Below are 10,401 nucleotides of genomic sequence, written 5' to 3' on the forward strand. Positions count from 1 at the left end.
AGTGTAAAAGTCACAGGGGACATTTTTCTGCATTTCAGTGGCTCTGACTAATGTCCTGATTCTATTCTCATACTGTTACATAATAATTTCCAAATCGGAATCTGAAACAAAAATACTTTCACCTTTAAAAAAATTAACATAAAAATTATTTAATCATGTGTGTGCTCAGCCAATCTAACCATATTTGGCTCGACTGCGAGGGCACTAGTTTTATTTTATGAATCATATTTGCTGAAACACCAGAGACACAATGGCTCTCTTTGTGTCTCCCCAGCTGTCATCAGGTGGCCTACTGCTTTGCTTTGTCTATCCTCTACAGTAGCTGTTAAAAGGGGCTCTCTCGCACACTGCTGAACTTATACCATCACTCATCTAAATCATTACACCGTCTGCTTTTCAGGATGCGTGCTGCATAAACTCTGCCAGCGAGCCCTGGGCCAGTGTGACTTATGTGGCCACAACGTAGTGCAAAAGATGGGAGGCTGACCTTGAAAATCTGACTTAAGATTATAAACAAAATTTTACAAATTCCTTTAACGTTTAGCCACCTACTTATATTTTCATAATTGAACAAGTAATTAACTCACAACTTCTGAAAATATGGCCCAAATACGGATAATTTAACTGTGCTTTACAATTTTAGCCAGACTGTTCTATAAAGAACGCTTTGCTTCAGAAAATGTGCCGGTAATCATATTAAAACATGTATCGGAATGTCTCTTCCAAATATTCCCACACTCCGAGATCACACGTGGAACACATAAGGATGTGCTATCTCTTAAATGGAACAACCACATTGCAATTAGGAAGCACAATAGGAACATCCTCCTCTACATTGAGGTGAAGAGTTACACCACCCCAGGGAGAATGTGCAGCTCGCAAAAACAACCAAATAGTGCTGCGGCATGCGCACGATAGACCAACGCAACATGCTGTGGAGAGAGAGCAATGCAGGCCAGGCTGTGCAAATAGGGCATGTTCTGCACTTTTCTATGCAGCACACATGCATTAACAAAGATTGTGTGGTTTGAAGCAGTTTAAAAGCTGCTAAAGTACATTTCTCGGCGCGTATTTCTGCCATTCTGCCAATAGCATCTAAAGCTTTAATGCTAAATAGAAATCTAGCCTTCTACTTCTCCTGGATTGGCAGCCATGTGCTGGCCTCCCTCTGTGCTTTCGCTGCTCGCTTGTATCTGCTCAGAACAGGTGCTGCATCCCGTTCGGCTGCCGCATTCGCAGCGGAGGTTGGGGTGGGAGGCCCTTGGCCGCTTGCACCGTCCCCCAAGTTTTCCAGGGGTCCCCATCTGCGTCCCCTGCACATCCGCTGCCACATGGCACCTGTCCCTCGACGAGTCTGGTCCATTCTTCGTCCGGCAACTAACGCGCCTGCCACCAAACACTCCGCCTGGTTTGGAGCCACAATGAGATGAAGAATAGCTGCACCCATAATCCCTTTGCTGTGAAATGTGTTTCTCTGTGTGCGATTTCCTTCTTTTCCTCCTTTGGCCACATTTAGGGCCAAGTACAAATTGTAAACAGGTTATTATGCTGCTGTAACACACTCCTACTGGAAATGCTCTCCAACAAACATTTAGTGTGTGCAGACATAGATGGGTGTTTATCCGGGTAGTTTAATTTGGTGCAAAGTTCACTGCATTTAGCGTGATTAGCGTGCCAAATGGCTTTGTTGTGATAATGCTGTCAAAAGCAACTTGAAGTTTTAAGCATCTAGCAACTGAATTTTTTGCCTACTTATGTCTTTGTGAAATATCTTTTGCTTTTTTTTTATTGGATGGAGAATGTGTGAACTTTTAACTATTGCTACAGTTTTTGAGGACTATTGCTCCAGTCCTCTGGACTTTGAAGAAGCTATTTTAACTTGAATGCAACGTTACCTAAACTGAATACCCAACATTATTACAATGTCAGTCTGTACACAATGAAAAGGGACATCATGGTCGCTACTATTGGTAGACTGGAATATTTCAGGCACCACAATTTTAAATTGTGCATTCCAATATCTAGCCTCTTGGAAGGACTTTCAGTGACTTTCAATAAGATCAGAAAGCCTGGGGAGCGGGGAAAACAGGTAGAGATGAAATCATGGGTTAATTGTAATCAGTATTATTTTTACATTAGCTTCACAACGTTTTCATGATATCCATTCTGTTGCAGCTCTGCCTGAACGTCAGTGATTGTTCTTCTGATGTAAGATGAACTTCTTGATATTTTGCAGTCTTCTTCAATTATCTGATATTTAACTCCATTTATTTTTCCATTCACTCTGAAACTCTTCCCTGCCCCTGCTGAAAGTAAAGAATTCAACAGCATGATACTGTGATCATAATGTTTTACATTGAGAATGTGATGTTTAGGGTGACACACAGAGCTATTTTGCAGCCGCACACAATCCTTGATGTTCCTCAGACCTCACAGAAAACATTAATTTCTACTGAGATTAAATTAAACACAACTGAACTCTATTAATCTGATCAGATTAATCAATTGGATGGTTGGGTGGATCGATATGGATCGACAGATGGCCAGATGAACTGAATATAATCATTTTATTTATTTTTTTGCTTTACAATTATGCACTTCTATTTGCACATCAAATCAAAATAAAATACATTCTGCATGTCCCTGTAGAAGAACAGGCTGTAAGTTACATCACTCAAAAAGGCCAAATTTATTTTTGGGGAGTCTCTGCCTCCATCAGTGCTATATGCCTTAGTCACGTAGTTCGAATCAGCTACTTCCTCTTGACCTACAGTTATTACATTAAGAACGTCACATAGTTGGAATAGCCTGCTTCCAAATAAGATGGGACTGGACACTCCCTCCCTGGCTACACAATGGACTCTGCATCAACCAGACAGTGAGCCTCCTCTGTCCCTCCTGAGAACAAGATCAGTGGTCAGCACTCACTTCTGTCCCATCAACATGGCTAATACATTACACAGCTGTGGTGGCTGCAGGTCATGTACACATACACACACACACACACACACGCACAGGAGTCAAACATATGCTAGGCTATTACTTGAACCGATGGCGTTGTGTTAGACCAGCAGTCTTGTTTGTTTGCACAGGGAAGTGACATGACGGCAGAGGAGGAAATAGGAAACATAACAGACTACCTGACAGACTCATTCCACAGGCTTGACCTGAGAATGGAGCTGAGCCAAGCAGCAATCAGAGAGAAATAACAAGAAGAGCCTCTTTTGTTTGTTCAGCCTATATCCTCATAATCACAAATATTGTAAACCCTATGATCTGTAAATGTGTGAAGAATTCAATTTGTCAAATTAGTAGTGATCGTAATGGGGGAATGGGGACTATGGCAGTAATTCCTAGTTGAGCCGGTGTGTATAAAGTTTTACGTTTCTGAAGTTCACTGAAGTGTTGTGCTACTACTTGTTGTCACATTGCTCTCTCCTTGAGTTCTTGCTGATTTATAGCTGCTGAAGCAGCACTAAAACCCGACTCTGGCTTCAAGCTCCGTCTACAGGTTGATATGACAATGAGTCAACTTTGAAGGAGGAAAAAATGGAGCTTGACAAGTTGAGTGTTTTGCCCTCACTTCCCGAAAGTGTAATATTCTCAAGATGAACAAATTGCCCTGAAACAGGCCCACATAAATCTCCTGGGAATCTCACTGAAGACGCGTTTTGATGATCTATGGTTCGAGCAATTAGGCTGATCATACGTTGAGCTAGTAGTTTGATTCCCAATGTCTCAATATGTGGGGCATTATAAAGTAACTAATATTCCAAAGGTTTATATTTTTATGCTTTATTCTAACTCCACTCAAGTAAGTTGGTGTTTAAACACTCTCGAATGAGTTAGTAAATATGAATCACTGTTCTTGTCTAACAATAATAATAATAATAATAATAATAATAATAAATGATTTTTAAATTAAAAACAGTATTGTTTAAGTAGTTTTCTCTTTCTTTTAATCCTTAATCAATGCTTCTTATAATTAAATCTGAATCTGATGTGATGATGGAGAGTTGATGCTTAAGTTTTTGTCCTTGTCCGGGTTACTGTGTCCTACCCTCAGGTTATGTGATTGTGATTGTTGTGATGTTGGACTTTTTCTTCATCAAGGGAGTCTACTGCAACCCCCTAGCTAACGCAATGACAACTCTTGGGCCCGATGCTTGTCAAAGACCGCTTTTTTACAAACACAAATGCCTGTGGCTGTCTCGGCCTGAATCCCATGTTCAGAATTTGACGACACTCAAACTGACCCACAGCAGAGTTTAAAACCCTCTGAGGTACGCAGGGTAATGGTCTAGCCTTACAGAAATGAGAGCACTACCCAACCACAAACACTGCTACATGATGAATGTTGTCACTCCACACAGTATGATCACATTCGCAGCAAAGTGTCAAAGCTATGAAATCTGGGTTGGATATTGTCCCTAAAAAGGGCAGATTTAGTGCGAGTGTCTATGTGCTTGTGTTAAATATGCAAAAGGCCATGTTGTCACAAACCTCGCAATAAAAAACGGTGGAAGACGAGTAGGTAAAGATGTTAATCAGCCCGGTAGTCCTTCCTCCTGCCTTCTGAACAGCGGGTTCCCTTCTCTCAATCTGGCTCTTTTAATGCAGGGCCTAACCAGGCCCAAACATCCTGACGGAGAGAAGCTTTTCCCTTATCAGTCAGGAAACACTGCTCCTCCGCCACATCCTCTTTACAAGAAGCACGACTCAACCATTCCCCAAAAAAATGCAGGAAGAGCAAGCCAGACTCCAGGATTTGTCAAAAGCCCCCCCAAATTCCTTTTATTGACACAGAAACAATTTCAAGAGAACGCAGAGAGGGCAAGAAGGGTCGAAGTAGGCAAAAGAAAAACGGAGGAATTAGAAGGGTTTAAAACATTATATTGTTTTTTTTATTTAGTTTTGAACAGATCACAAAAAGGTCTGCATCAGCAAGATACACCATGGGGCGAGCAAGTGGGTGTGGGGGCGACGGGTTGGGAAGGGGGGATCGGTGCGCGATAGAACAACACCCAGAATAAGACTCCAGAAAAACAAAAGGAGGGCTGAGATGGAGGTGGGTGGCAATGAATGCGTCTGTTTTACAGTAATCCTCTGAAGCGGGATAATATGAAGGAAAAAGAGAGCCAATGGGAAACATGACGGAGAGGGTGGAAAAAGCAAGTGAGTGTCGCTTAAACCTCAACAGAGCCCAAAATAGAAGATACATGGTGTGACGCCCATATTGAACATGGGTAGATGGTTTTACAACAGCTCCCAAAACGATCCCGAAAAAAGTAGACGCTATATAATGTTTTATTGTTTTATTTTTTATTCTAGGCATCTATTCGATCTATGTGGCAGCATCTCAGTATATATCAGTTATTTCCAGTATTTTCTTTAAATAACATTGAACAAGGTTTGTTCTCTAGTGGTATTGTCATAATATAAAAATCAAATTTTCATAGTCTTCCATTAATCTAAATTAGCATACATTTAAATTTACCATTATCTTTCAATTAAAAAGTTGACTATATGACTATATTACTAGAGAAGTTGTTAAAATATGCCTTCCTTTCTTCGTTATACACCACTTAATTGAATTGCATAAGAAATGCTCAGCTAAAACCATTTTCAATTACAACTATTGAGGTAAGACTCCCAAACTGATGAGAGTGACAAAACAAAAGGCAACATTCAAAATGGAAAAGTATAGATAACAGCATTACAATTATGCAACAAAAACATCAACAGACTTAAATTAGCTTCTAAGGAGCGTCTGTACATGCCTCTGCAGCTACATTAATTGGTGAATAAACAAGCCTTTTAAGATTGTAGCACTAAAAGTTAGAAATTTCCTAGCAACTGTCTGTGGCATTCTATAGTAGTCTGTGTCTGTGTCTGTGTCCCTGAGGTGTCCTTCTCCGTATCTTCATGTTTCTCAGACTGCTTGTTGTTCACGCTCGGCTCCAGACAAACATATTGCTCAGTAATCAGTTCAGTTTTTTAGGACAGGAAGAAGTTGCTCATAGATGCTTAAAACTGCAACATTGTCGTTCATCTTTGAAACTGTCTCTACAGTCTGTGTTTTTAATCAGTCTTATGTCTGTGAGTGAACCAGCGGGCTTATGAGATGCCATAGTTGTTGTAGTAGGCCGCCGTTGCATCTGCGAGCACGGAAATTAGGCTAGTTTCTGTGGTGCTGCTGGGACACACTGAGGCGGAGGTGGTGGTAGTCGATGACACCTGGATGTGTCCAGTTACAGTCATGCCACTGGCTTGTTCAGGGTGGAAACCACCTCCAGTGGAGTTCAGATACTGGTCGAACTCATTACGATCCACCTCGCCCAAAAGCTCAGCTTGGCTAAGCTGGTCCAAAGTCTCCAGGTGACCCTGAGTCTCTGGTGGGGGGGAAAGTTGACCCAGGTGACCCTGGTGGTGCCCATGGTGAATTGGCGGGAAAGACGAGGAGCTGTAGTAGGACAGGGGCGGGCCAGGGATCAGTCCACCGGTGCCTCCAGTTTGGGGTATGTGAGGAATATGACCTAAGTGTGTGCTCCCACAGTGGATCTGGGACTGTGTGTAGTCAGTGTGGTAAGGAGGTGGGCTGCCCATATGCGTCTGGCTCTGGTGGTGTTCATCTGGACAGGAGACCGAGACTGAAGAGCTGCCGGACGTTGAGTAATAGGTCGAGGGCATATGCTCGTGGTCCATGGCATCTAAGGGGGACATCTCAGGAGGTGTGGGCAGGCCGTAGGGGTAGGTGTCGAAGCTGCTGCTGGACCCAGCAGGCTCTCTGAAGGTTCTCACGCTGGGCAGAGCGGGGCTGGAGCTCGAGAAGCCGCCGCCACCGACTCCATTAGAGCTGCCCTCGTCTTTGTCCAGCGGGTGACTGAGGGCTCGCTGCTCAGGCAGGGAAACGTGGTCAGGGGCCAGCCCACTTAGGAGAAAACCGGGGTCCACTCTCTTGCAGATGCGTTTTAGCTGTTTCTTCCTGCGGGGACGATACTTGTAGTTGGGATAGTCCTGCATGTGCTGCACTCGGAGCCTCTCTGCTTCCTCCACGTACGGCCTTTTCTGTGGGGGAGTCAGAGCTTTCCACGACTTTCCTGCATTTAAAAAGATCAAAAATAAATAATTTTATTTGGACTAAAGTCTGGATAACAGTCGAATTATTACAAGTAAAACGTTTTTTTGTTAAGTAAAGCACAATAATTTAAATAACTAAGAAAGTTTTAAATCAACACTTCAATGTAAGTAGAAACAAAAGTATTTTATTTTAATGTACTTTACATACCTTACTTTAAACATTTGATTTTTCTATGAAGATATTTAAGTTTTAAATTAACAATATAACTACAAATATTTATAACTAGCAATTATGTTGAATAGTGAAGAAAAGTTAATTACATTTAAAATGTATAATAATAGATACTTTGCGAAGGCTTTTTTTAACTAAATGAGAGAAAATAAAGTTGGTGATAAAACACAACTTGGTTGTTGCCTTAGCTAAAACCAATAAATAAATAAATAAATAAAATAAAACATAACTGAAAATGGCAGACTTACAACTAAATATTCTTCACACATTTTCAAATAGAAAAATCAATATATCAAAATAAAATTTAAAAACGTAAAAAAAGAAACCGAATTAATAAGAAGTCAATTAATAATAATGTTCTGGATTTTGATTTGTGCTAGAAGTGTCAAATTTGTTTACCATTTCGCACTGTGCCAGTTTACCTAACAAAACAATTGTTTTGATTATTATCCGACTTTTTAAAAATTAATTTGAATTACAGGGATGTGAATTCAAGGTGAATTTAACTTGGGAATAATTTGCTTTTACGCATAACTTTGCTATGACAGGCAATTTGATTTGCTACTTTTGTCGCGTTGAGGCAGCAAAAAACTTTTGTAAAGCAACACAGGCCTCAAGAGAAAGGAAGGTCAAATGTATAATAATAATAATAATAATAATAATAATAATAATAATAATAATAATAATAATAATAATAATAATAATAATAATAATAATAATAATAATAATAATAATAATAATAATAATAATAATAATTTTTTCTTACCCAACATTTTGCTGAGTTCTGCATTATGCAGGTCTGGGTTTTGAATCGCCAGCCGTTTGCGCTCGTCTTTGGCCCAGACCATGAACGCGTTCATGGGCCGCCTGATCCGCGGCTCCGGCGTCTTGTCCACGGGGGTCCTGTGCGAGACATGCGCGTCAGGGACATCTCCGTCTCCCGGAGGACACTCGAAGGACTCGAAGTACGCGCTGATGAGAGCAGCCATCTGAGGCGCGCTCTCTCCTCTCCAAACTTAAGAAGCGCGTCTGAGACTCTTAACGAAGTTGTGCGCTTTCTGTCTGCCTGTCGCCTGACCTAAAGCTGTGAAAAACTACCTTTAAAAAAAACAGACTTTTCAAATTAAATTCCTGTGTTGCTTCAAGCTCTAGCTCAACCTGAATGCCTGAACAGATTTCAGGAGAACGCACAGATGCGCACATACAGCTGCTCCTCCATGTGGGTTATGATTCTGTCTTTCCTAGTGGATGGGGGGAAGGCTTTATATTTGAGGAGCAGGTTCCAGGAGAAATCCCGCAGGACTTTCGACTCCTCCTTGATTGCAAGTTAAACCCAGTGGAAGGGAAGGGATGGGACGCAACATTTCAACACAAGTAACTCCTTAAACTAGCCTGACAACACAACAACTCTTGTCATTAACACAAATATTAATTCAACTAATAGAAGAACTCATAACATAAGACTCACATGGTTACTTCAAGCTTCCTAGTTTAAAAAAAGTTGTTGAATTCACGTTGAACTCAGGAAAAAAAAAAAAAAAAAGAATATATATATATTTCGTTTTATTGATTTATTTTTGGAACTTTATCTTTTCTGGTCTTCGTGGAACACCTTGCATGACCAACTTGACAAACCTGTTTTGCAATCTTCTCATCTTTCAGAAAACTTCAGTTGTTAAGTGACATTTTGAGATTTCCATTGCACTTTAGGCGTCAGGTTTTCTAGGTTCTTTTTCCTTTTTTTGGAGTGTGTAAAAAGAGATGCAAATAAAGTATATAAAATGTGAGATTCTTCTAATTTCTACAGGTTTAGAAAATTTATGAGTTTCGAATTTAACCAATTAACATTAAAGATTCAAAATACTTTTCTTCTGCCTGTGATGGTCATTCTGAGCCACATTTCTGGCTGAGCAAATGAATAAAACCACTGAGCGCATGCAGACTAATCAGTTTCCTTCTGTAGCCAACAGTGGGTGCATATCAAATCCAGGAGTTCCTGTTGACAGGATACTCTCAGCCTGCAGAGGTGGAGGAGCTCACACTCCCACACACACTCGCTCTCATTGCTCAAAACACAGCCACCAACATCAGGTCACAAATGATCTTATTGGTAAAATCTTAGGAGACGAGAGAACCACAGATTACAAAGACATGTTAAGGTTAACATGCAGCTCAGTTTGGAATCCATGTCTTGTTGTAGAGTCGTGCTGCTCCTTACTTGTCAAAATAAGCTGTCAGTTTTAGTTTACCCCCCACAGGAAAAGGATATGGCACCTGAAGCCACAGATTGGGCCCGATGCAGGCACATCAGTGATATATAGGGCCACACTTCCTCTCCCTGTTCTGACTTGGACCTTACTGCTGTGTTACCAGTGAAAGTCAGAAAGTGGAGTTATGGTGAGTTTAGGTATAAACTAAACTCTCCGATTAGACAGCTAACGGGAGATAAAATGCTTTTGTGTTTTAAATGCCAAATTACAAACTCAGAGACTGGGAGTCCTGAATAGACAAATGCCTCTAAGTTTTACCCATTATTGTTGGGCAGTTGAGGCGTCTCAACCACACTGACAACAAAGGTTGTCTCTATATGCTGTAATAGAAAAAAAATTATTATTGGAACTAGATTTTCTTTTTTTTTTATTGTGTAAAATAACACAGGTTTCCTCATCCACTTTATCTTTCCCTCTTACATTAAAATAGGTTAAAAAAAATACAGAAATAGCTAATCACAATAATTTCCCTCTAAGAGCAGAACACATTATTGATACATTTTATGAAATCTTAAATCAGGTCCAAAAAAGAACATTTGTACTTTAATTAAATCTTCTTTAATAAATCATTTGAAGCCCAGAAGAAGCATTGTCTGATTGTGAGTAGAAATTAATTAGCTCATAATGGACATGATTTCCCTCAATAACATATATACATCTGTTAAATTTGATGCATTTTAAGAATTGAAAAAAGCAGGAAACCTCAGCTTCTTTGTAAATCATCATTCAGATTAGAATATATGGATGAATAATAGAAATATATTAGATTTTTTTTTTTAAATAACCAATGAGACTGGTTTCTAGGTGTTTACCTAGAAA

The 10,401-nt window shown here is 40.2% G+C and overlaps 1 protein-coding gene across 1 annotated transcript; it reads right to left on the reverse strand.

The window, feature by feature from the left end:
• Positions 1-5,300: 5,300 nt before the first annotated feature.
• Positions 5,301-8,559, reverse strand: sox7 (SRY-box transcription factor 7). Its single transcript, XM_044106875.1, has 2 exons — positions 8,079-8,559; positions 5,301-7,100 (listed from the first exon to the last, which is right to left on the reverse strand). Exons 1-2 carry the CDS (start codon positions 8,299-8,301, stop codon positions 6,118-6,120), a joined length of 1,206 nt encoding a protein of 401 aa, XP_043962810.1. The 5' UTR covers positions 8,302-8,559; the 3' UTR covers positions 5,301-6,117.
• Between the last annotated feature and the right edge of the window lie 1,842 nt (positions 8,560-10,401).

The sequence above is a fragment of the Gambusia affinis genome, linkage group LG22 (assembly GCF_019740435.1).
Source record: "Gambusia affinis linkage group LG22, SWU_Gaff_1.0, whole genome shotgun sequence".
Lineage (NCBI taxonomy): Eukaryota > Metazoa > Chordata > Actinopteri > Cyprinodontiformes > Poeciliidae > Gambusia > Gambusia affinis.

What these genes read in the sequence shown, in the direction of transcription:
- sox7 (XM_044106875.1), bottom strand. Translation starts at nt 8,301, where the DNA reads ATGGCTGCTCTCATCAGCGCGTACTTCGAGTCCTTCGAGTGTCCTCCG. An exon ending in AGAACTCAGCAAAATGTTGG is followed by an intron (nt 7,101 to 8,078) that starts GTAAGAAAAAAT and finishes TTTTAAATGCAG; the next exon opens with GAAAGTCGTGGAAAGCTCTG.